Here is a 27,436-nt window from a genome sequence, read left to right on the forward strand (position 1 = left end):
GCCACCTTGATTAGCATTTGATGGCCTGACAGTTTTAAGTGTGGCTTATTACTGCCTGGAGGAATCCTTTGTTGAGAGGTAATTAGCTGTCCCTAATTGTTTCTTGTCTGGAGTTCCCCAGTGTTTGAGTGTTGATTTTTATTGACTGTTAAAATTGTAGAGTGTTTTTTAATAAAGGTAACCAGAGAATGCTTCTAGAACATGGCCATACAGCCTGAAAAACCTACAACAACCCTGTGATTCCAGCCATGAAAACCTTTGACAATACATGCAAATCAAATAAAATAGTTTTATACACATGTATAAGTCTAGAAATTTTGTAAAAAGAATCACACACCACCCCCCCCCCCAAAAAAAAAAAAAAAGAAAGAACCTGGCTTGGCTTCTCTATGCACCAATGTTATTATTGCTCCATTAACACCCATCAAAAAATAAACCATCCCCTTCTCTGTGTAGAGCGATGAAAGGTGAGAGCTTAGCCTATCTTGGGACAACTCTCTCCACCATGGCACCACTTATGCTTCTTTTGAATGATCGGGTGAAAAATGGAAATGGCCAGAGCAGCTGCTTTCCTGAGATGCTGCTGGCCCTTCCCCCTTTCCATGGAACGACGCTTGACTTATCCATGGAGCATATCAAAATTTGAATTTTTGGGCTTAAACCCTGCCCTCGACTTATACATGGAATCAACTGATATATGAGTAAAGATGGCAAGTCAAACTGTTTTGTGCCAGAAGTAATTCAGCTTCTGTACTGTCGAAGGCTTTCGTGGCTGGAATACCTAGGTTCTTGTGGGGTTTTTTTTGGGCTATAGGGCCATGTTCTAGAGGCATTTCTCCTGACGTTTCGCCTGCATCTATGGCAAGCATCCTCAGACCTCACTACCTCTGAGGATGCTTGCCATAGATGCAGGCAAAACGTCAGGAGAAATGCCTCTAGAACATGGCCCTATAGCCCGAAAAAACCCACAAGAACCTAATTCAACTTCTGGTTCAGATATCACTTCTATCAGAAACCATCAAGATATATGCAGACAAGGCATTAACCTAATACTTTCAGGAATGTGAAATCATTAAAATCCTAGATTGGTTACATAGTTAAAGGGAGCCAACATCTCTTGACCTGATCCACCACCACCCCATACACTTTTGAGCCAGCCACCAGAATGAACTAAGGAAGTCTGTTTAGCTAGCAATTGGGGGACAAGAAAGACAATGCTTCTTCTCATTTCCTGCCAGCAAATAAGATTGCAACAAGCACTTGCCACTTGGATCACGCTTCTGGTGATGGAAAGGGGTGAAAACATCCTCCTCCTAACCCCCAAATTGCCAGATGAATTAATCTTCTTCACCCAATCTGGCAACAGGCTCCCAACGTGGACTGTAGTGGCATTTATGCAGCTTAACAGTAAGGATGCATATATGGCCCTCTGCATCCATGTATTCAACTATCCGCTGTTTGAAATATATTGGAAAAATGCCTTTTTACCATTTTCCTATGGTGTTGAATATAATAGAAGCCTCCACAGATGTTGGTATCCATGGAGGTCCTGAACCAAATTCCAACAAATACTGAGTATCAGATTAGTTACAGACTGTTATGTTAGGTTACAAGTCTGCAATATTGAATAGAGACACTACCAATTTTTCATCCTTTTTGTAAGCCCTACTCAGATAATATACATGTAATGGTCTGAAGCCTTTAAATAGGCTATTTAAATATTCATAATAAATAAATAAATAAATACTACATGTTACAATTCTGTGCCTCCTTTCTTTCAATAAGCTACTCCTTCCTACTTTATCCTCACAACAACCCTGTCTGACCAGTCAAACAGAGAGAAAATGAAACACAAACACTATGTTGTGAGTTGCTGTGAGTCTTCTGGCCTGTATGGCCATCTTCCAGAAGCATTCTTTCCTGACATTTTGCCCACATCTATTGCAGGCATCCTAAGAGGAACTCACAACCTCTGAGGATGCCTTCCATAGATGTGGGTGAAATGTCAGGAGAGAATGCTTCTGGAACATGGCCATACAGCCCTGAAAACCCACAGCAACCCAGTGATTCCAACCATGAAAGCCTTTGACAACAAACTTTAGGTTTCATGCCTCACTGGGACTTGAACCAGGACTTTCCAAATTTGAGTCTGACATTCTAGCCACTATTCCATCATAGATCCGTCTACATAGCCACATATTTCTACCTGTCTCTATGACAAATCAAGATAAGTAAGCAGTACAATAGTCAAATGTATAATGAATGATATTGCGTATGTTTTATTCTTATCTTCTAGATTAACGTGAGTGCAGCTGTTGAAGTTGATTTTCTTTCAGTTAAGACTCTAGCATTCAGAGTTGCCCCTTACAGGTTCAAGGTATTGCCCAGGAATGTATTTTGTAAGTCTCTTTTTGGTATTCTTGTCTCATGGGTTTGGAATTTCTTAAGTGGAGAGTAGCACTGACATTGCAGAATACACCAGGAATCTTAAACCCAGGCTGACCCCTTCCAAAGACTCCTGCTCATCCTTCCAGCTACACCTTGCTGCTTTGCTTTTTTGGCAGCACTGGGAAATCTTGCTCTTCAGCTTGTCTAATTCCTAACAACAATAATTCAACACAACATTGCGTGCTCTTTTGGCCTGAGGCTCTGACTTGAGATAATTGTGTTAGACACAATGCATTTTCCTGATGGCTCAGCAACATGCTGTCCCTGAATATAATTCCCTCCTCATCCTGTCCCCGTTCCACCTCAGACTGAATTTTAGTGTAGGACTGACATATGGGCAAGTCACATCAAAGCTGAAACAAGCTTTTCTTCCTTGCTGGAGGGAAACATTTGTTTGGAAACATTACATTCCCGTGTGCTAGTCCTGAGAGCTTCAGAACCAACCTGGAAGGGTATATGGGTTGGACAAGAGCTGGTGTCCAGATGTTTCAAGTTTTGAATTATAGATGTGCAGAGAAAGAAATTATTCTGTTTAAAAGAGCCAAACTGTCAGTGCTGGATTTTAGAGGAGTAATTTCTTCTGTACCAATAATGAAGGCATTTTTTTTTATAGCCAGATAGAGCCGTAAAGTTGTGGTGATTGGGTAGGAGCACACCAGAGTCAGCAATGTCAGCCGTTATCAAGACCTCAAAATCAAACTTCAAAGGCTCTGGCATAAACCAGTACAGGTGGTCCCAGTGGTAATCGGCACATTGGGTGCCATGCCAAAAGATCTGTCAACTGCAAAGACCACCTTACTTGGATCTGTGCACATCATTTGAAAATACATCACACAGTCCTAAACATTTGGGAAGTGTTTGACTTGTGATTTTGTGATACAAAATCCAGCATATATATCTTAATTGCTGTGTCATACTGTGTTTTTGTGTCAGTAAAATAATATTATTTATTTATTTATTTATTTAGTTATTTATTTATTTAGTTAGTTATTTATTTATTTATATTCTGCTCTATCTCCCCGGAGGGACACAGGGTGGATTCCAAACATAAAAGGCTAACATTCAATGCCTGGATACAACAACAATACATCCATACCAACACAATTTAACAACCCAACATATAAACACAAATTATGACTTAACAACTAAAATTAAATTTTAAAAAATGCAGCCTGTTATAACAGGCATAAGACAAAACATCAAACATAGAAGGGAAGCAACAATTTCCCAGTTCCTTGGTGCAAATAGATTGATCATTGCTCAAGATATCCATTGAGCTGGTGGGGCATGGATACGGATGGTAGCTATTAATCAGACGTATAATAGTAGTATTACCAATTAAGATCCAACTGTTTCTGGCGAGCTGCCTGATTGTCACTCTTGCATTGAGCACAGTGAAACAATGATGAGGCAGAGATTATGTGAACTGCTCAGACAGTTTCCATGGCTGAGTAGGGATTTGAACCCTGATCTCTGGAATCATCAAATGTTTAAACCACTAGAGGATTCTGATTTTTCAAGAGCTGCTAGACACTGTGTAAATTATGGATATACTATCATTTCACACGCATTTCTCTTATCTCTCCAGGTACATTGGGGCACTGGGGACAAAGGTGATCTGTGATAACATCCCTGGACTGGTCAACCAGCAGCGGCATCTATGCCAAACATATCCTGACATCATGCAGTCAGTAGGGGATGGAGCCAAGGAATGGATTCGGGAATGCCAGCACCAATTCCGTCACCACCGCTGGAACTGTAGCACTTTGGACAGAGATCATACTGTCTTCGGAAGGGTCATGCTTCGCAGTAAGTTCCCTCAACAGCTCACCTTTTGTTTAGCTCAGTTACCTGCTATGTTTCTGCTGTGAAGCAGTGTGTTCCCAATGCTCATTACAATGTTTGAAACAGAAATTAGCACCCAGCTGGTAAGTTATGATGGCATACCCACTGCAACTCACTTTGTTAATCATTGTGTATTCTTTTCTGACCACCCAGTGGCCAAAAGCTACCTTGTAAGTTGCTTGCCAGCACTTTTGACTCATGTCATGGCAGTTCAACATTTGCCTAGCCTTCATAAAGTATGGGTTTATATTTTGGTTTTGTGTTTGCTTTGGTGGACCTAAAATATAGAAGAATAGTATGAAGACATCAGAGGGTTATAAATAGAGAACAACTTCATTTGCATTTGAGGCAGGGTAGTACTAAAATATAATTCTAATCCTAATGGTTGCAAGCACAAGAGCTCTTCAATAGTGTCTGGATCTAGGGAAGTAATGCTACCCCTCTATTCCGCTTTGGTTTGACCACACCTGGAATATTGTGTCCAATTCTGGGTACCACAATTCAAGAGAGATATTAACAAGCTGGAATGTGTCCAGAGGAGGGCGGCTAAAATGATCAAGGGTCTGAAGAACAAGTCCTATGAGGAGCGGCTAAAGGAGCTGGGCATGTTTAGTCTGAAGAAGAGAAGGCTGAGAGGAGATATGATAGCCATGTATAAATATGTGAGAGGAAGCCACAGGGAGGAGGGAGGGAGCTTGTTTTCTGCTTTCCTGGAGACTAGGACGCGGAACAATGGCTTCAAACTACAAGAGAGGAGATTCCATCTGAACATGAGGAAGAACTTCCTGACTGTGAGAGCCATTCAGCAGTGGAACTCTCTGCTCCGGAGTGTGGTGGAGGCTCCTTCTTTGGAAGCTTTTAAACAGAGGCTGGATGGCCATCTGTCAGGGGTGATTTGAATGCAATATTCCTGCTTCTTGGCAGGGGGTTGGACTGGATGGCCCATGAGGTCTCTTCCAACTCTTTGATTCTATGATTGTATAATACCATTAGGCTCGTAAATATCATACTTGAGTTACTTTAGATAGACGCTTTTGAACTGTGGTGTTGGACAAAAATTCTGAGAGTGCCTTGGACAGCGAGAAGATCCAACCAGTCCATACTCCAGGAAATAAAGGCAAACTGCTCATTGGAGGGAAGGATATTAGTGGCAAAGATGAAGTACTCTGGCCACATCATGAGAAGATAGGAAAGCTTAGAGAAGACAATGATGCGGGGGGGGGGGGGGGGAGGAAGGAAAAAGGAAGAGGGGGCGACCAATGGCAAAATGGATGGATAGTATCCTTGAAGTGACTGGCTTGACTCTGAAGGAGCTGAGGGTGATGACAGCTGACAGGGAGCTCTGGCATGGGTTGGTCCATGAGGTCATGAAGAATTGAAAGTGACTGAATGAATAAACAACAAAGATTAAACACCGAGAATCTGTTTTCTGTAAGGATGGGGATCATTTGGGTTTTAGATGTTGAGCTACAACATTCAGCAGCACTAGCCAGGGGTGAGGAAAGATGAGCACTGCAATCCAAAAAGATCTAGAGAGAAGGCCAAATTGTCACCTTGGTGTACGGAATTCAATTCCTGAATTATCAGTAGCTTATTTGAACCTTGGGGTTTTTTGGGGGGGGGGGGGGGAGACCTGTAAAATCTAGCAAATTGCTGATTCTGAGTGAGTAAGTGGGAGATATTTATTGAATGCATTTGTAACACAAAGGTTGGCACTCAAATTAACCACAAAAGTTTTAAAATTTTGTAAACTGTGTTCCAATAAGTAACTTTTCTAGTCTCTTGAGGTGGAGCATTTCCAGCAGAGCACCACGGAAAACAAACTCCCATTGATGTTATATAATAGAATATATGCACCCCTGCACATGCGCTCTTTGAAGGCTAGAAAATCCCAATTACTAGCCTCTGCTTTCTGCAGGACTAGACCAGTCCACCATTCATAGTGATAGTCTATTGCCATCCCATTTAGTTTGGTTCTCAGAGTGTCTTGAATGAGAATTCTTCATTGGCCTGACATAAAGAGAGAGCTAATCGGTGTGGACAAAGGAAGGCCTAAAATTACCCTCCATGGTGTCTTGGCTTCTCTTGTATGCTAAGCAAACAGTAATAGGATATGTCACTGTATAGGGAAGTAACCACTTCAGAATGGGAGCGAACACCTCTGGAAGCATGAGCTTGAAAGTAAACTGTAACAAGATATATAAATATTTGGCTAGCAGGAGCTGGCTGAGTGTCAGTTGCTGCGGGCAAAGTTTGTAGTCACCCTACATAGTGCAAAAGGCCAAGCCACAGAACTGACCTTCCTCTCAAAGAGGACTCACTGTCATGCCGTGAAATGCTTCTCTGTGGAAGGCCTCACACCTCACTTGCTAAAATGCCATTGCACTACAGGTACTAGCTAGGTGAAAAGTTGAGTTTCAGATCTTTCCCCAAACTCCAGCATTGTACCCCCTTTTAAAAAAATGATGTAAGAAATTACATTTGCAACAGGATGTTGTGTTTTTATCAGAGTAAATAAAGTCCTAATATAGTACATTGTGCTCTTTTTGTTGTTGTTGCACATCTGGTGTAATGTGTTAAGATGCCGTAAATTTTCTTCAAATGGACAAATTTACCCACTAGAGAAAGACTTTACTGGAAGAAGCATATCTAAGCCATGAAATGCTAATATTTGATGCTAGTCTTTCTCTGTTTCTTAAAATCAACAAATTATTCCCCCCAGGCAGCAACCAGCCAGGCTTTGAAGCTGCAAGGCCATTAAGTGCTAATCAAGGTGGCCAACTCTAACATTCACACTTGCCTCAAACAGACAAGGGCTCTTTCTCCCACCCTGGACCTTCCACAGATATATAAACTTCATTTGCCTAGTTTCCAAGAGACCTCACAATCTCTGAGGATGCCTGCCATAGATGTGGCCAAAACATTAGGAGAGAATGCTTTTGGAACATGGCCACAGCAACCCAGTGATTCTGGCCATGAAAGCCTTCAACAACACATTAACACTATATATACACATAAATTTAACAATATTTCAGTGAAAAACCTCAGAGGCCATCGTAGACCGTATCGTTGTCTACGAACCCACACGTTCACTCCGGTCATCTGGAGAGACCCTGCTCGTGATCCCACCCGCATCACAAGCGCGCTTGGTGGGGACACGAGACAGGGCCTTCTCTGTGGTGGCCCCCCGCCTCTGGAATGCCCTCCCGAAAGACCTCAGACAAGACCCTACATTGGCAGTCTTAAGAAAGAATTTGAAAACCTGGCTGTTCCAACGTGCCTTTTCAGACTAGGAACCCCACTACCAAATCCCAGAAGCACTTTAGTTAGAACCAAGATCACTGCACACCGCACTTATATTATAATCCCATATCCCTCCGACACATCAGCACTTTTAATCCTGTACCCCACTCTGGCCGGCTCAGTTTTAATAATGTCTTGTTGTAATGCTATTGTTATTGTTCTTGCTTAACTGTTTTATTTGCTAGGTACTGTATTGTTGTATTGTTGTATTGTGTGGGCTTCGGCCTGTTGTAAGCCGCATCGAATCCCCTTGGGAGATGCTAGCGGGGTACAAATAAAGTTATAATAATAATAATAATAATAATAATAATAATAATAGTCCAACCCCCCTTCTGACATGGAGAAAAAGCGTAATCAAAGCACCCCGAACAGATGACCACCCAGGCTCAATAATAATAATAATAATAATAATAATAATAATAATAATAGGAGGAGGAGGAGGAGGAGGAGGGGGGGGGCAGAAACCCCAGGAGCCATCCGGTTCAACTCTCATCTGTCATGCAGGAAAAGCAGAGCCCCTCAGTATGCTTCATGGGACTCCGAGGGCTCTGCAAAGCATACTTTAAGAGCTGCTGGTGTAGATTGTTACCATTTTTTTGCATCCACATCTCCATTGAGAGGTAAGTTATATTTTCCAAGCCAGACAGAATTATATGTAGGAACCAAGGAACTATTTCAGCTAGGTGCATTTTTAATAATTATGTGTAATTTTATTTATTATTTATTTATATTATTTACTTACTATATTTCTATCCAACCCTATCTCACCCGAAGGGGACTCAGAGCAGCTTACAGTATGGCAATATGCAATGCCACATAAACAAAGCCAATATATAATACAATACAATTACATTGGCAATAAGACATATAAATACAATAAATACAATTAAAACTGTTAAAAAACATGACACCTAGTCTGGAAGCTGTAATTCCTGCTCCTACTACTTTTATAACACTGAGCCTCATGTCAGGTTGACTGTCTGTAACTGGTAAAAACCAAGGAATACTGTGTAACCAATAGGCTAATCTGGATATACCTTTAGTCCCTGTAGCTAGAGAGGAGTCCTAACCTTTGCCTTATCGGCTTATGCCTAAAAAAGCACCACTCCCTTTGTAGTAGAATGAACCAGTCACTTTGAAGCTGTTATTCAAAGGCTGTGCCTTGAGAACGCACCAGCGTGGCTTTGATTTGCAGCTGCTTTTATGGCCATTATAAAAACAGATGTGAACTCAAAGAAGAACTATAAAATACCAGGCAGCATCCTGCATTGTATGAGGGACCTGCCAAGCCATTTACAGCTTCTGGAAAAAACAGTAGTGTGTGTGTGATGTTCCATTCAACATGCCCCCCCCCCCCAAAAAAAAAGATAGTAACTATCCTTTTTTTAAAAAAAAATCGTAAAGCAGTATACCAAGCAAAATGACAATACTCCTTTATCCCCTTTTATTCCTCCATCCCCAGCAATTAATTCAAAAACAACAAAAAGGGAAAGAAAGGGAAAATAAAAACCTAATATAAAATATAAAACTGAAGTAAAATGGTCCTTGATAGGATAGTAAAGGTAAAGGTTTCCCTTGACATTAAGTCCAGTCGTGTCTGACACTGTGGGTTGGTGCTCATCTCCATTTCTAAGCCAAAGAGCCAACTTTGTCTGAAGACACCTCCAAGGTCATGTAGCCAGCATGACTTCATGGAGTACGATTACCTTAAGCAGATGATAATAGAATTGATTGGGATCAGATGAAGTACAGAAACTTCATCTTTTAAAAATGATAACATAAGAGGGAAACTGGGTGATCTGGATGATGTGTAAAAGGGGGGGGGGGGGAATAATAATTAAGATATGGGTTTCAGAAAAGAAAGTTGTGTGTGTACCAAAGGAAAAGAGTGCAGCTTAGGTACACAGAGAGAAAAAGAATTAAAAGAAAATAAGTAAAGGTAAAGGTTTCCCTTGATAGTAAATCTAGTAGTGTCCGACTCTGGATGGCGGTGCTCATCTCCGTTTCTAAGCCGAAGAGCCAGCATTGTCCTTAGACACCTCCTAGCTCATGTGGCTAGCATGACTTCAATGCCTTAAAAACAATATACATCCAATATACAATTAAATAAACATTTCAGAATGTCCCAGAGAATGTCATCACTGTCAGACATCTGGCTATAGGGACATAACCAAATGCTTCTCAAACATTCTCTGCTCTCCACTAGCTGCTATATGATTGTGTTGGTGGTGTGGAACATGCTAAGACATGATCACAACTGAATTACATATAATTGGACTTGACATCTGCATAACTCTATAACAAGATATTCTGGCAGCTCTGGTGCCCAAATCCACTCCTAATTAAAGAACTCCATAAAATTTATTGGATTGAATCACTTTCATATTTCACAGTAATGACTATATTTTTGTAACAATCAAATTATTATCTGTGTATTTTAAGAGTCACTAAATCTTTTAATTGTATGAGATGGGGGCTCCATGCAAACTGCTAAACATGTCAGCTTATGCAAAATTAAATAGGAGATAAAACTAAGAAAAGACATATGTGATTGGTGAAAATGGCTGAGATATGTTTTAAAGCCAATTAATAGCTCTGCCTAGAACAGACCTATTGAACTAATAGGATTTATATACTTGCCAAGTCAGTAACACTTAGCAGTTGATTCAGTGAGCGCATTTTGTTTGATTCAATCAACATACATTATTTGGGACTAGCAAATGGATTTAGACAAATGAATGCACAAAAACTAAAGTAAAAAAAACCTAGATTATGAAATCAAAGTAAGCAGGACAAGGAGTTACATCCCCATCACCAGCATATGGGCGATGTGCTAGCTTAAGGTGCTGTTGAAAATTATAATCTCCTCCAGAAAAAGTGATGGGAAAAAATACTTGTAAGATTTCCTAGAGCAGCATTTCTCTCTGGGAACTGAAGTCCAAAACACCTGGAGGAGCAGAGTTTGAGAAATACTGTCCTCGAGCAATGGATTGGAAATAGGGAGAACATGATGTCATGGAAAACACCCCTGCATTGCATCCACTGCATGTATGTAACAGTATTCTATTAAAATCATTTTAAAATGTCTCAGAACTATGGCCAAAATCAAGTTATCAATCTCAGTGAGGGAAAATCTGTCCAGTCAGTTGCTTGCAGGTAATGCATCCATGTAATAACAAACCAGAATGGCATTGGAGATACTGCAGCTACTAAGAGCTTCTGAAAACTCAGCAAAACTTACTTTTGATTCTCAGTACACTTTAAAGCTGTTTCAGTCAAAATCCATCATATTTACCTCTGAATAAATGAGCATGAGAAGATACATTTTGCTAAAAGTTAGTGAAACAATGGACATTTGCACATTTTGCATTCTACAGATTATACTCTGAATGGCAGTATTTTAAACTTAGAATTAATGCTTTACTTCACTACAATGAACAGACTTTATTCACTTTTTGTGAGATTTTCCTATATAAACACATCAGTCTGACTTATACTTGGCCTGTTTAGTTTACTACAGATATGGGCAATTTGGGATCCTCCTGGTTTGGGGCAATGGAAGTTCAACATCCAGAGGACAACGACTTGCCCACTCTTGGTCTACCTGGTAGACTCTACTGTGATGAGTTGTCCAAGGCCACAAGGAGTCCTTGCTGTCTGAGAGCTGGAAGGGTTCAGGGGCTGAAAATGTTACCTTTCACACATTTTAAGCATGTGTTCAACTGCTGATCTATGAAGTCCTCCACTAATGGACTTCACCTGTGTTATACTCCATCCCTCTTTCAGCAGAACTTGGAAACATTACTATTTTGGACTTAACCCCCAGTCATCAGAGTGGCTGAGGGATTCTGAGAGTTGTTGTTCAAAATGGTAGTTTTTCAGGGATTGGATAAAGGTTGGAATGAAGAAGGAAATTATTATGGAAGAATTTAGAGAATTAAAATTGACATGGTTCCATTGTATACAATTAGAACAATGATTTAAAAATTAGGAAAAAATTGACAAAAACGGAAGTAAGCTTAACAAATTTGAACAAATAATACAAAATGGAAGGGTTATAGAGGAGCATGAAAATTTGAAAGGAATAACTAGTAAAGTATATAAGATAATAATTGAAATAAAGGAAGGAAAAACAAAAAAAACATCCTCAAGGAGATCTGGGAAGAAGATTTAGGGATAAAAATAAATGAAACAGAATGGCAACAATTATGGAGACAAAGACATCTAAAAATCTTATCAATACGGGTTAAATAAAATTATTACAAGTTAATATGAAAATGGTACCTAACACCAGTAAGAATAGCAAATATAAATAGAAACTATTCAAAAATTGCTGGAGAGGATGTCAAGAATCAGGAGCATATATACATATGTGGTGGCAATGTAAATATGTAAATACATTTTGGGGGAAGGTATTTAGAGAAATAGAAGATATAATGAGCATTAAAATAGAAAGAAGTCCTAGTATACCCTTATTATCATTATATAATAATAAACCATTGAAAAAAGAGGATAAAGATGCGATAATAAATTTATTAACAATAGCAAGACTGCTTATAGCAAGGAATTGGAAAAAAGAAATAAATATACAAATAGAGGAGTGGTATAAGGAAGTATGGAAATTGGCAATAAATGATAAGCTGACATGTATATTAAAAGTTAAAAGAGGTATATGGAAACAAAGTGATTTTGATGATGTATGGAGAAAAATTATTGAAAAAGGATTAAAAAAAATAAAGAAGGAAAATTACCTCCACAAGAAGAATTGAAATTTTGGACAGATGATATGTAAAAGCTGTGGCTTGGGAGGGGGGAGGGGAGCACAGCGGTGAGGGTTAGAAAATATGTATAAGCAGAAAAATAACACTAGATGCCAAAGTTAAAGTATGGTAGGTTGTATTGAATAATATGTATCTGCTGCAAAACAAACAATATATAGAATCATGATAAAATAATAATAAAAATGGTAATTTTTCCTTGCTCAACCCTTAATTCAGTGCTTTGATTGTGTATTTGTGCATGGCAATGATTTTGACTTGATGGCTCATGTGGTTCCTTTCAACACTATAATTCTATTATATAAATTTTCATAAAGAACTCAGAGATGACCAACAGATCCTCCATTGGTCCCAAAGCATTCCCACTCTTTTGAGAATCTTGCACTGCCCATCTCTGGTTCTTGTTTCTCTCACCTATTTGGCAGGTAGCAGGGAAGCAGCCTTTGTCTATGCCATATCCTCTGCTGGAGTTGTCTATGCCATCACCCGAGCTTGCAGCCAAGGCGAGCTCAAGTCCTGCAGCTGTGATCCCCACAAGCGTGGCCGCTATAAGGATGAGTATGACTGGGGTGGCTGCAGTGACAACATCAACTATGGGATCAAATTTGCCAAGGACTTTGTGGATGCCAAAGAGAAAATGGTGAAAGATGCCCGTGCCTTGATGAATATGCATAACAATCACTGTGGTAGACTGGTGAGTACTGTCAACTGTTGAGATAGTGATGGTATTGATAATACATGAGCCATCGCTTGTGTTAGAGTCAGTATTTGTTTGTTTCGTATCGTGCTGGAAAACATCTTACAGTTGAACCTCTTTGCTTTTGTAATAAGCTTTTGTAATAAGGGAAATGCTATCAACTCATGTTCGATCTCTCATAGTTAGTGAGGGCCTTTCCTTTCCAACTGTTTGCCTTGTTCAGTGAGAACATGGTGTTAGTAATACAGGATCGGGGATATGGCTCTGAAGGAGGGAATGAGGGCTTGCCTTTTCTGGAGACCCATGAAATTTTCCTTTAGTTCCCAAATTTCTAGCATTGTGATAACCTGAAACATTAGTTGCCTACATCACTCTTTATGATGTTAGATATTTGAAGACAGAAGGAAAATTTCAATTGGGATGCAGGGTTTTTTGGTTTTTTTACAGGGGAGAAATTTACACACACGCGCACACATACACACACACCATAGTTATATCCCTGGTCAGGACCTAATAGAAACTGTACTTTACTCGGTGACATGATATTTGTTTGCAGAACTACAACTTCCTCTCCTTTGTGCACCATAACATCCTGCTCTGGAGGGTTTTGAATTTACAGTTTTCAGATAGCACAGAAGGATGCTGTGAGAAGGGAGTGTAATGAAAAGTTCTGTTATACTACCAGTCCAGAGCTAGTGCAACATTACCTTTAGCCAAGTGTCTTAAAATGCAGTATACTAGGTCCTTGGGATCTGCACAGATTTGGATACCCAAATCCCTAAATAGCCCTTTATACATGATGGCACAGTGAATTGGCTCTTACTTTATTTCTTCTATTTTAAGATGCACTTTTTTCCTATATAAACATCTCTAAAAATGGGAAACATCTTAGAACCATAGGTGTATCTTTTTTGTTACTATTTGGAGAATTTTTACCCTGCTCCTCAATACAGAGGCACTCAAGAGTGGATAATAAATCACTGAAGAAAATTTAAGAGGGTCAAATGATCTCATTGGAATATGAGCCCCCGGTGGAGCAATGGGTTAAACCCTTGTGCCGGCAAGACTGAAGACCGACAGGTCGGAGGTTCAAATCCGGGGAGAGTGTGGATGAGCTCCCTCTGTCAGCTGCAGCCCCCATGCGGGGACATGAGAGAAGCCTCCCACAAGGATGGTAAAACATCAAAAACATCTGGGCGTCCCCTGGGCAACATCCTTGTAGGTAGCCAATTCTTTCACACCAGAAGCAACTTGTAATTTCTCAAGTTGCCTCTGACATGAAAAAAAAATCAATGTAATGTTGGGAAAAATGGCAAAGTAATTTTCCAGTAAATAAAATAGACATGCTTCCAATAGGTATACTAGATAACAAAAGTGAACAGATATACAGCAAAGTGATACAAAATTGAAACAAAATGGAATAAGGACAATTGAAGACCTCCTAAATTCAGATTGAACAATTATAGATTGGGAGGTGTGAAAAGAAAAATGTGGACAAAGTAACTGGATTTTATAGAAGGGAATGAAACAGAGGAATATAGAGTGGAAAAGAAAAGAAAGCACAGAAGCAGATTTAGACCAAATTTTAAAATGAAAAACTGAGAAGGAGAAAAGTTTGGTGGGTTTCATATATAGGAAAATAGTAGAAAAACAATATAATTGGAAAGAAACACTGATTGAGTTATGTAAAGAGGAACTTAATAGTAATGAGTAGGACATGGAACACTTGATCCATACAATAAAAAATTAAACACATAAGGATTAAAGAAACACAATGGAAAATATTGACAAAATGGTGTCGAACCCCAAATCAACTAGAGTATATTACTAAATCCACATCAAAATGATGTTGCCACAAATATGGTGGAACAGGTACCTTTATGCATGTGTGGTGGGATTGTGATAAGATACAATGTAAAATAATAAAATAAAGAGTGAGATGAGAGACATTTTAGGACTAAAAGTAGAACTGAGTAAAAAACAAGTTTTTACCCAGAGAATGGACGTTAAAGGTAGCAATAAAGAATGGACTGATACTGTAAAACATATGATAAAAGCTACCCAAGCAATTGTCGCTCTGGGCTGAAAAGAGCAAATAAAATGAGAAATAAAAAATGGTTTGAATACTGAGCAGATTATAGTGCGCTTTTATGGTCACTTTGCATTTTGTACTGTCCAGTTTAATTGCTATTGCTGAGTTTTTTTATTGAATATCTTATTTAAATTGAGCTGGGTTTTACTTTTGCAAGGGTTGTTTATGTTTTGATATTGTGTTGTTATTAATGTTGATATATTTGACTGTATTTTATGTGTTACAGCACTAATATGTGCTGCCTTGTAAGTTGTCCTGATTCCCTTTGGGAGATGGTGGTGGGATATAAATAAAGTTGTTTATTATTATTATTATTATTTGCTTCAGAACTATATTTATGAAGGAGAATCAAATACACAAATGGTCGTCCTAATGAGAATTGAAACTCGAAATGAAAAACACTGATAGCCAGAGCTAGAGGAAAAAGAAAATATAAGGAACTACAACAGACTTATCTCAATTATCGATAAATTAAAGTAATATTGGAAATAGAGTTACAACTGATCCTGGATGGTGGGAGGTGAAACGGAAAGGGAGGGGGTAAAACTGATTGATATAAATTGTATATGTATGGAAATGAAAAAGTCAAGAGAATATGCTGTGTCAAAATGAACAAGAATTTAATGAAATTGTTGTTTGTTTATTCCCTCTGACTTTTCAACAATTGTTAATTATGATTTTTTTTATTTTGTGTCAAAAGCATTGCTCAAATAAATAAGTATAAAACTGATAAAATAAAGGGAGCACAAGCAGCTAAATAACATTAGACCAAAAACAGGCAACAGTGACCGCATTGTCTGTAGTGTTAAACTGTTCTTCCTCTGTGCATGAGGCAGGGCATTGTGGGCAAGCATACAGGTGGTGGGTTGTTTGTTCTGCTCCACAATCGCACAAAGTTGAGGGTTCTTCTAGGTAGTGCCATTTTGCCAAGTTGCCTTTTGATCTGCCAACTCCACTTCTGAGTCTGTTCAGGGACTTCCAAGAACTGTGATATCCTTTAATACATATTTTGAAAAATAAAAACCAAAATATTAATTTGCCCTCAGGGTTACAGTGTACATAAGATCAAATAATTAATAAATATATTACATAAAGCATGATTTTGTTGTGTCTTGCTAGTCCCCTCCCCCTCCCCTGCACTCCCTCCAGAGTGACCAGTGGCCAGTTATGTATCTTGTGTATTTTTGTTGTTAGTGGTGGTACTGAAATCATGGTGCGTATTACAATCAATTGTGTTCTACAATCGAAAAAATGTGGCATTTAAATGGTAAAATCCAAAGCTCCTTTCTGGAATTTAAAAAAAAGATATTTTCAAGCCAGAGATGATTTAATTCATGGATACAGAATCCGTGGATGTGAAGGGTTGACTGTCTAAGTAAGCACAGTTGAGAAACCAACGGCACAGGTTCCCCTGTTTATTTTTCTTCTCTTTGGGGACAAGAAAATGGTCCTTTACACAGCCAGAATAACCCTCTATACATGCAATCTGTTTTGGTTCTGGCACATTTTTAGAGAGGCCAACATATAAATTCCAATTAGACATGCATCCTGAGCATTCCTACAGAAAAGCTCCTTCCCTTCATGCAGTGATAGTTACGCTTTCCAGCACAAGCATTTTCCAGGAGGTCATTAAAGGTTACCTGGGTTTGCTTTCAGTTACGAGGAATCTCAGTTCTAATTTACCTGAGAGGAATGTATCACAAAATAGGCATGTCCACTATTGTTCAGAGGTCTGGCAGGTCTTCACTATAACTAGTGAAAATGGTCTAAGCAGAAAATTTCACTACAAGGCAAAAGCTGTCAGAAACAGTAATATCCACATACTCAGTTTTATCATAACACCTTTTGCCCTCACTAGGAGCTTTCCATGTCATTCCTTGATTTGAGACTGGTTCTTCTATTTCCAGGCTGTGAAGCGTTTCATGAAACTGGAGTGCAAGTGTCATGGCGTCAGTGGCTCCTGCACCTTAAGAACATGCTGGTTGGCTATGTCAGACTTCCGCAAAACAGGAGATTACCTTCGGAAAAAATACAATGGTGCCATCCAAGTAACCATGAACCAAGATGGCACTGGATTTACTTTGGCCAACAAGAACTTCCGAAAGCCCACCAAAAATGACCTTGTATATTTTGAGAACTCACCCGATTACTGTGTGATGGACAAGTCTGCAGGTAAAGGAATCTTGTGAAATCCTAACTGTTTACAATAAATGGGTGAAGAAATCTGTGTCCACCCGATGTCAGATTTTAATGTCAATCAACCATGACCACTGGCTGAAATATTGGAGCTGGTGGATCTTAGAGACCAACAACACTGGGGGCTGCATTACATTTCTGCATCCTTTGTCTGCACAGCATAGTAGTGCTGCCTTCTAGAAAATCCATGCAAAGGTATTAGCTGAGATATAAATGTGCACTATGGGAAATGTTTTAATTTAATGGTAAGTTTCTGTCCATCATAAGAATGCACGTAATTGAACATATGAAAACAATATTCTATTCTGTGTTTATGGGACACAAGGCATCTTACAATATAAGATAGAGGATGATGATAGATAGATATATATTTAGATAGAGATGATAGTAAGACTGGAAATTCAGTATGGGACCTATGCCTGCAGAAAACAGAATCTACCTCCGTTTTCTTCTGTAGTCCCCCTCAAAATGTTGGCGATAAGTGGTACAACGTCACTTTTTGTCACTTGGAAGGGATTGTAGAAACAAATAGAGTTATTTTGGCTTATTGTGAGCAGGTAAAGTCCACAAGGAGGATCAGAAGAATTGACTACTAGCTACCTGCACATTAGCGCACTCTACATAAGTGGACACTAGTCAATGTATATAATGTATATAAACATTATAGAATGGCAGCCCATCTAATGCTAAACACAACAAAGGTATTGTTCTCTTTTTCTAGGTTCATTGGGGACAGCTGGACGTGTGTGCAACAAGGTATCCCGAGGGACTGATGGCTGTGAGGTTATGTGCTGTGGCCGAGGTTATGACACCACTCGAAAAACACGAGTCACAAAATGCGAGTGTAAATTCCATTGGTGTTGTGCCGTCCGATGCAAAGAATGTGAAGACACAGTGGATGTTCACACGTGTAAAGCGCCAAAGCGAGCAGAGTGGCTTGACCAAACCTGAGACAATACTGGACAGAGCCAACGAGGGAAAGTAAAACTGACACATTGCCACCCTGCCGGCCTGGGCATTCTGGGAGTTGTAGTTCAACTGCATGGCTTTTATTTATATTATTTCTGCAAAGCATGGAGAAGAAGACTACCTATCCCACCTGGGATAACCTGCTTTTCTGTTCCTCCGGCAGAATTGTTCCCATAAGTTTCAAAAGAGGAAAATGACACTGAACTGCCAAATGACACTGAACTGCAAAAATTTGCTACGCTTGGTGAATTCTGTGTGCAAAAGGGGAGCAGGGGAGAACACAGTTGCACAGAGACTGTGAATCAGGTTATGATTTTGCTGGAGAGTTCTGCTTCTACCTAAATAATATGTCTGGACCGTAAATTATAAAATGCACCCAAAGGTAGGAGAGGGGCAGACCCATATCCAACCTGGAAAAGGAAATTTCCAAAGGAATATCTGAACAATCCTAAGAAAGATCCATTGTCTGCTAAGATCTTCTCTGAACATATTGGTTGAACATGGGTAAATGAATCTTTACCATCTTTCCTCTCTATCTGAAAATGAACTTGGGAGTTACAAATTCAGTAGTCTGCCAAAACCGTTCAATCTGTTTGCAGAGAGGAAGGAGAACAGAAAGTGATATTTGTATGTGTCTGTGTATCTCTGCTGGTGTCCATGGACATGCTGGTAGGTTTTAAAAGAAAGTAATATAACAGTGACTTTTTTGTACAAACCCACTTGTACATTGTATACACTGCTTCACATATTTTAAACCCAAAATGCTTCCATATAAATCTGTATCAGATAGTGCTGTTCCTTGCTTTGCGACTGTTGACATTCACAACTCGAATTAGGTGAACACTCAAACATATGTAACCAGTTCATGTCCATAATGTCTGTGCTTCGAGCCTGTACAGGTTAAACTAAATTTCTGGAAGCCAAAGGCAGATTCTCAACATTTTGATATTATCCAGATAGTGATTGCTGTTGTTCTCTGCACTTTTGCAACTGTTTCTTTCTTCCCCTTTGCACAATTCTTGTTTCCTCTTTTATGTGATGTCTCCTTCTATAGTCATCCTTTTAATCTTTTGTCTGAACTGAAATGCAGTTCCCAGTGATGGCGTCCAGACAGATTACACAGCATCCATTGCCATCTGTCCAACTGCCTTTTCCCTCCAAATTCCATTGGGAACAAGCAAAACAAAATCTCTAATGCATCACCCAAAGCATGCGTAAATACTAGGCCATCTTCTCCAATAATCACGTACAGCTTCTGAACCTTGGGGTAATTACTTTTTTGGACCAAAATGTCCTGCTTCTCCCAGCCAACATTTGGAATTCTAGGAATTGCAATAAAAGAAAAAGAAAAAGAACACCTTTTCTGAGCTCTATATTTAACAGTGTTAGACCCTATATGACAGAGAAAGCCGACTGCTGAGCCAAGTACAAAGTGATTCTCTACAATGCACAGCCCCTTCGGTTCATCCAGTATTTGTGTTATCATATAAGTGAACATTTGGGTCTGGGAAAATTGATGTGTAAAAGGGTCCAAATGCTGTTGTAATTGTCAAATGTCCAGCACAATGAAATAAATCAGATAGTATGTAGCCTAATATTGTAGCCTGATATTGGGATTGTAATTTGGTGAGTAGTCCATGCTAGAAAGCTCTAGATCCTTATCTGTAAACTTCAGCACTCCCTGGCTAGAGAATTCTCACTGAACTAGGAGCAATGGATGAGGGTTGTAGGGTTCAATGTTTTTTCAAACATTCTTAACCCAACACCCTCTCCTGCTCACTTGAGGGCATACAGGCAACTTCACAAAATTTTAGTCAATGTCTGGGGCCCTTCCTGTTGGAAAAGCAGCTTCTCTTTGACCTAAAATGGAACCAGGAGCAGAAATATGTCAAAACTGTTCCCCAGTTCCCACACCCATCAGTCATGGAAGTCACAAAACAGCCCTAGGGCTACATGTGGCTATTGAACCATGCTGTTCCTGTTCTGTGGTATGTATGCTATCTCCAAATTCAACAATATTTCAAAATTCTGCAACAAATGTTTGCCTAGACAAGGCCCAACAGTATGCATAAACCCATGCTAAGTGATCCAGTGCCCAGCTACCCAGAAGTACATTCTAATGAATTTGAGGGTCCTGGCACTGAAGTACAGATTAAATGACACTTTTCATTCATAACCCTGGGTTACATCTGAAAGACACATGGCAATCTTTCTGGCATATTCTTTAACACTGTGTGCCAGGTTATGCCTTGGGTTTGGAAGATCTTTGAACCCACAAAGTTCAAATCTAAGTAGAATACTTTCTCCATTATCCTAAGGGAATGGACTGTGTCTTAGATGCAAACTACACATTTTGTATTCAAATAGTCCCTGGTTCAGTCCTCAGCATGTCCAAATACGACTGGGGAAGGCTCCTATCTGAACCCCAGTGATGGTAGATAATACAGAGCTAAACACAACAATGCTCTGATCCAACTAAAGGTGGCTTTCTATGTTCTGGACTTGGACTTCCAAATTATTATTTACTCTATAGTGTAGGACCACCACAGTGGGATAGAATCATTGCTCTACTTAAATATACAAAATTCACACAAGGCAATAGACCATTAATATCATATGGCAACTAGAGATCAGCAATGTGTTGGTTTTTAGCTATAACTATCAACTGAGCAATAGGAGCCCCCAATGGCACAATGGGTTAAACCCTTGTGTCGGCAGGACTGCTGACTGACAGATCAGCTGTTTGAATCTGGGGCGAGCAGGTTGAGCTCCCTCTGTCAGCTCCCCATGTGGGGACATGAGAGAAGCCTCCCACAAGGATAGTAAAACATCAAACATCCGGGTGTCCCCTGGGCAACGTCCTTGCAGATGGCCAATTCTCTCAAACCAGAAGCAATTTACAGTTCCTCAGGTTGCTCCTGACACACACAAAAAAAAAAAAACTGAGAAGTGTGTGACTGTCTACACAAATTCAAAATGTGGTTTCTTACATTCTAGAAGAAAAAGAGTGTATGTGTGATTTTCCAACTGTGTGTGTGTGTGTGTGTGTGTGTGCAGGAAACAAAAAAGGCATATAATAAAATGGCGAGTGAAAAGCTGTGCACTTTTTAGGGTGCTGATCATAGCAGTCCCAAGTTCTCACTGCTTCAATACAGGGAAACCAGAATTATTTGATAAGCTCTTGCCAGCTGATAGTGATTAAATTGCAAGGCTACATAAAGCAGACTCGCCTAAATTGCACTCACACCTTGAAAATACCCTTTTAATGGTGAAATAAAACTGGATCATCATTAGATCACCACTTTATCAAATGTTTTGCTGAAAGACTGCCAAGGTTTATTGTGTTTCTGAATAGATACATTCACAAGAATGGAATAAGTATAAGAAATATAGAGAACCAATGACCCCCAGCTTTTCCATTGTCTAGTTGGGAAAAGAACACAGACCTAAGAACATGGTTCTCAGCTTCCATGGTAACAAGCAGCTCAACTTTGAAACTTTCCCACCTTCACAAGAAGGTCATCTCTGTCTGTCTCTCTGTTTTTATTGTATTGGCACAGTTTGCTACTGGCTTAAAGAAGCTTTAATGAGGGAGCTCTTCAGTATCAGGCAATAGGGAGGATGGGGAGTTGGGATGAGAGCAGTGTAAAATACATGCGATGTCAGATTTTTGGTTGATAAACGCAAAAGCCCTTCTCCGTCCTCGCCATCTGTTATGACTCTCAATGAATAAGTCATATATTATTTCTCCATAAAACTTTTCCCTGCTTTTGTTATTGTTTTCATTGAATTCCGTTGTGTACTCCTGCATTCCAAATCAGACACTTGAATTACTTCTGAAAAATTTGCTTTTGTCTGATTAGCCTACATTTCTTATTGACCCGATAACACAATGTAATTAGCACTTGGAATGCCCCAAAACAGTGGTTCTCAGCCTGTAGGTCCCTAGGTGTTTTGGCCTACAACTCCTTGAAATCCCAGCCAGCTTACCAGCTGTTAAGATTTATAGGAGTTGGAGGCCAAAATATCTGGAGAACCACAGGTCGGGAACCACTGACCTAAAACATGTCACATGTATTTTTTCAATCTTACAAGCAGCTCCATAAGATTGGTCATTATTGTTTCCATAGTGCTCGTCAGGATCTCAGGCTGAAAGAATGGTTCGCCTAAGGCAAGATGAGAAATATATGCCCCTCTAAATACTGGTCTGTAACATTGGTTACACTGGCAGTCCAGCATTATCTGGAGGATTTCATGATTCCCACAACTCGCCTAAGGTCACCTACCAGGTTCAAGACAGTGGTAAGAGCTGGGCTTTCCTTAAACTTTCAGATCCAGAGCTCAGCCTCTTCACATGCCTTTTTATTATATTTTAAAGAAAGATGCAAATTATGCTTTACATTACAGCTGAAACTGTGTTTCCATTACAGTTGCTTCAACTGGTATTACAAAACTTAAAAGCAGTTATTAATATTTATGCCAATGTTATATTTAAGCTGACAAAAATAATAAATGGTCACAACATGTTAAAACCACTTCTGATGTCTTTGGTTTTCTCCCTGAAATGTATGGCTTTGGTAGATTTTAGAATTTTGGGAACACATCAGGTTAAAGTAATTCACAACAGTAAGTCCTTGGTTGTTGTTTCAGGACCCCCTACGGATATATATATAAAAAAACACAGATGACCAAGTACCACTATGTACAATGGTATAATAAAATGGTGTCCACGGTTTTATAAATGGCAAAATCAAGGTTTGATTTCTGGATTTTAAAAAGTATTTGTGGCTTAAACAAAATATTTTCAAGCTGTGGATAGTTGACTCTGAGGATACAGAATCCATGAATATGGAAGGCCAACTATAAACATGCATTTTTTTCCTGTTACAACTGGATTTTTTCCTGTTACAACTTTTGGAGCAGATCAGAAGTTGGGATTAACTATTTCTCTTCATCTCATATTTGCTTTCAACAAAAAAGAGAAACATCTACTAATTATCCATATAGCTGCAAATTATGATAGCATTGTATTACCTCCAGAATTGGAAAAGCGGTATGTGGTAGTATTCAGGGAAGAATATTGTGGCCATGTTGTGCTTATGAGTTTCCCATGGGCATCCTATTGGCCACTCTGAGAAACAGGATGTTTGGTCCGAGTCATTCCTTTCACAATCTTAATCTGATATTATTGACACTGCAAACAGTTCCGCCACATGTGGTTGAAGCTCACAAAAGGATGGTCTCAGGTCCAAAAATGTATCTTTATTAATTTTGTGAGGGATAATACCAATCACACAAAGGATCTCCCCTCTCGCTGAGATGAACGGCAGCAGAACTGCCTCATCAACAAAAGCTTTTGCATCAGTCATCATCATCTATGGCACGTTCAGATATCTACTTACATTCTGATTCAAAATTACCTTTTTAGTGCTATGGAAATTGTAGTTTAGTGATGCAGCAGCATTCTTTGACAATGAAAGCTTAAAATCTTAGAGAGTTACAACTCCCATGGTTCCATAGCATTGAGCCATGGCAGTTAAAGTGGTGTCAAAGGCATTAATTATATAGTCTAAACGCACGCAGTTATCTTAAAGAAGGAAAATAGTTTTCTTCCCTTCTATTATCCTATATTTTCCTGCTTTCTATCAGTCTCTTTATTTCTTGAATGAGTATGATTTTGCTTTCCATCTTCCATTTTTCCTTTTTTTTCTTTTTTCTTTTTTTTGCAGTTGGGGAAAAAAAATAGGAAGTGTTCACAGGATCAGGAATCATGTTCTAGAACTGGAGTCTGAGTAAAGGATACTCCTTCAACCCACAAAAAAAAAAATCTGGTGCCATAGATGAACTGTCTGGTTTGGCAAAAACAGTCCTAATTTATTCTTTTTCATCTACCTTTTTTAGTTGCTATTAATATGATGCAGTTTTATTCTGCTCTTTCCACTTTACCCCTTTGTCTAAGGAGGAGGAGGAGGAGGAGGAGCAGCAACTGGAAAAGCTTACACGATATGAGAATTTAAAGATCGAACTGCAAAGACTCTATTATTATTATATTATTATATTATTATAATTATTGGTGGTGTTGTTTGATACACAACAAAATTAGTACACTGCAAACAAGATCACTATGCTGGCTTTTGTATTCGATCACACGTTGGACACTTCCCAAGTGTCCGACGTGCACAATCCAGCAAAGGTGGTCCCAGTGGTGATTAGCACACTAGGTGTCATGCCTAAAGACCTTGGCATGCACTTAAAAATAATCAGCGCTGACAAAATTACCATCTGTCAGCTGCAAAAGGCCACCCTACTCGGATCTGCATGCATTATTCACCAATCCATCACACAGTCCCAGTGTCCAATGTGTGATCGAATACAAAAGCCAGCATAGTGATCTTGTTTGCTGTGTACCAATCTTGTTCTATATCAAATAAAACAAAAAGTCAAAGAAGAAAAACATGTCCTGGCAGAATATGTAAAGGAAAGCCAAGAACCTGCTTTAATTGAAGTCAATAATCAGAAACTTCTCAAAGCACAGCAGACAAAGAACCAGTACAAGAAAACTGCACTACAAACCAGAGCTGACAGCTGGCACAACAAAGCATTGCACTTCCTTGACAAAATTGAAGGAAAAGTTGATGAGAAGACCTGGTTATGGCTCACAAATGGAACACTGAAGAAGGAGACAGAAGGCCTGATTCTTGCAGCCCAGGAGCAAGCCGTTAGAACAAATGCAATTAAGGCCAGGATCGAAAAATCAGCTGATGACCCAAAATGCAGACTGTGCAAGGAAGCTGATGAAACCATGGATCATATCCTCAGGTGTTGCAAGAAAATCGTGCAGACAGACTACAAACAAAGGCACAACTCTGTGGCCCAAATGATTCACTGGAACTTATGTCACAAGTACCACCTACCAGCAGTAAAGAATTGGTGGGATCATAAACCTGCAAAGGTTGTGGAAAATGAACACACAAAAATACTGTGGGACTTTCGAATCCAGACTGACAAAGTTTTGGAACACAATACACCAGACACCATGATTGTGGGAAAGAAAAAAGTTTGGATTACTGATGTCACCATACCAGGTGACAGTCACATTGAGAAAAAACAACAGGAAAAACTCAGCCATTATCAGGACCTCAAAATTGAACCGCAAAGGCTCTGGCATAAACCAGTACAGGTGGTCCCATTGTTCATTGGCACACTGGGTGCCATGCCAAAAGACCTCAGCCGGCATTTGGAAACAATAAACATTGACAAAATCATGATCTGTCAACTGCAAAAGGCCACCTTACTTGGATCTGCATGCATCATTCGAAAATACATCACACCATCCGTGCTGTGAAGCTTTTGCTCAGTTCTTTGCAGACAAAGTCGCTCTGATCCGTTCTGACTTCGATGCCATGTTAACAGCAGTCTCTGAGGATGTAACATGAGCACCTGCTTGTCCGGTTTTGATGGATTCATTTTAATTGGTTCAGCTCGAGGACATGAAAAGGATTCTTGGAGAGGCAAGGCCAACCACATGCATCCTAGACCCCTGTCCATCCTGGCTGATAAAAGAAGCCAGAGGGAGTTTGGCAGAGTGGGTTAAGGTGGTGGTTAATGCCTCCTTACAGGAGGGCAAGATTCTAGCCAACCTAAAACAGGCTGTTATAAAACTGCTGTTGAAGAAACCATCACTGGATCCCACTCAATTAGTTAACTATTGGCTAGTATCCAATCTCCCCTATTTGGGCAAAGTCATGGAACGTGTGGTGGCTTCGTAACTCCAGGGGTTCCTGGTAGACACCAATTATCTAGATCCAGCAGAGTCTGGCTTTAGGCCGAAACATGGAACTGAAATAGCTTTGGCTGCCTTAGTAGATGATGTACGCTGGGAACTAGACTGGGGGAGTGTGTCCCTGTTAGTTCTGCTGAAACTCTCAATGGCCTTTGATACTGTTGACCATGGTATCCTTCTGGGATGCCTCACAGGAATGGGACTTGGAGGTACTGATCTCCAGTGGCTCCAGTCCTTCCTGGAGGGACGGTCCCAGAAGGTATTACTGGGTGACACCTGTTCGACTCCACAACCATTGCCTTGTGGTGTCCCTCAGGGTTCAGTACTGTCCCCGATGTTGTTTAACATCTGCATGAAGCCGCTGGGGGAGATCATCTGGAGTTTCGGAGTACCATGTTATCTGTATGCAGATGATATCCAAATCTGTCACTCCTTCCCACCCGTTACTAAGGAGGTGCTTGAACAGGTGCTTGGCCGTTGTGTCAGACTGAATGAGGGCTAACAAATTGAAATTGAATCCAGACAGGACAGAGGTCCTCCTGGTCAGTCGTAAGGCCAAACAGGGCATAGGGTTACAGCCTGTGTTAATGGGGTTACACTCCCCCTGAAGACGCAGGTTTGCAGCTTGGGAGTGATCCCGGATTCATAGCTGAGCCTGGAACCCCAGGTTTCGGTGGTGGCCAGGGGAGCTTTTGCACAGTTAATGCTTGTGTGCCAGCTGCAACCGTACCTTGGGAAGTCTGATCTGGCTATGGTGGTCCATGCTCTGGTTACATCCCGAATAGATTACTACAACACACTATACATGGGGTTGCCTTTGAAGACTGTTCAGAAACTTCAACTAGTCCAACGGGCGGCAGCCAGATTGCTCACTGGAGCGTCATACAGGGAGCACACCACCCGCCTGTTATGTCAACTCCACTGGCTGCTGGTCCATTTCCGAGCACAATTAAAAGTGCTGGTCTTGGCCTATAAAGCCCTATACAACTCTGGCCCAGGTTACTTGTCCGCACATATCTCCCTCTACATTCTGCCTCACAGTTTAAGATCTTCTGGGGAGGCCTTGCTCTCGGTCCCACCAGCTTTGCAAATGCGTCTGGTGGGGAAGAAGGACCGGGCCTTCTTGGTGGTGACTCCCTGCTTGTGGAATTCGCTCCCCAGTGAAATTAGATTGGTGTCCTTCCTCCTTTCTTTTAGAAAAAAACCCTGAAAACGTGGTTTTGGAATCAGGCTTTTGGCTAGCAGGCACAACGGCACTGCGAACACTGAACCGGACTATAGGATTGTTATAATGGAAATGGCTTTACGATTGTATAATTAATGTG

The 27,436-nt window shown here is 40.1% G+C and overlaps 1 protein-coding gene across 1 annotated transcript in view; it reads left to right on the forward strand.

Annotated features, from left to right (window-relative positions):
• WNT2B (Wnt family member 2B) overlaps nucleotides 1-22,863 on the forward strand; it is a 59,322-nt gene extending 36,459 nt beyond the window's left edge. Inside the window, exons 2-5 of the mRNA XM_060772713.2 lie at nucleotides 4,037-4,257; nucleotides 12,800-13,068; nucleotides 17,071-17,335; nucleotides 18,081-22,863. Of these exons, the coding sequence (XP_060628696.1) occupies nucleotides 4,037-4,257; nucleotides 12,800-13,068; nucleotides 17,071-17,335; nucleotides 18,081-18,310 (985 nt within the window). The 3' untranslated portion in view covers nucleotides 18,311-22,863. The remainder of the gene's footprint in view (nucleotides 1-4,036; nucleotides 4,258-12,799; nucleotides 13,069-17,070; nucleotides 17,336-18,080) is intronic.
• Nucleotides 22,864-27,436: the final 4,573 nt, after the last annotated feature.

This window comes from Anolis sagrei, chromosome 4 (genome assembly GCF_037176765.1).
Source record: "Anolis sagrei isolate rAnoSag1 chromosome 4, rAnoSag1.mat, whole genome shotgun sequence".
Classification (NCBI taxonomy): Eukaryota; Metazoa; Chordata; class Lepidosauria; order Squamata; family Dactyloidae; genus Anolis; species Anolis sagrei.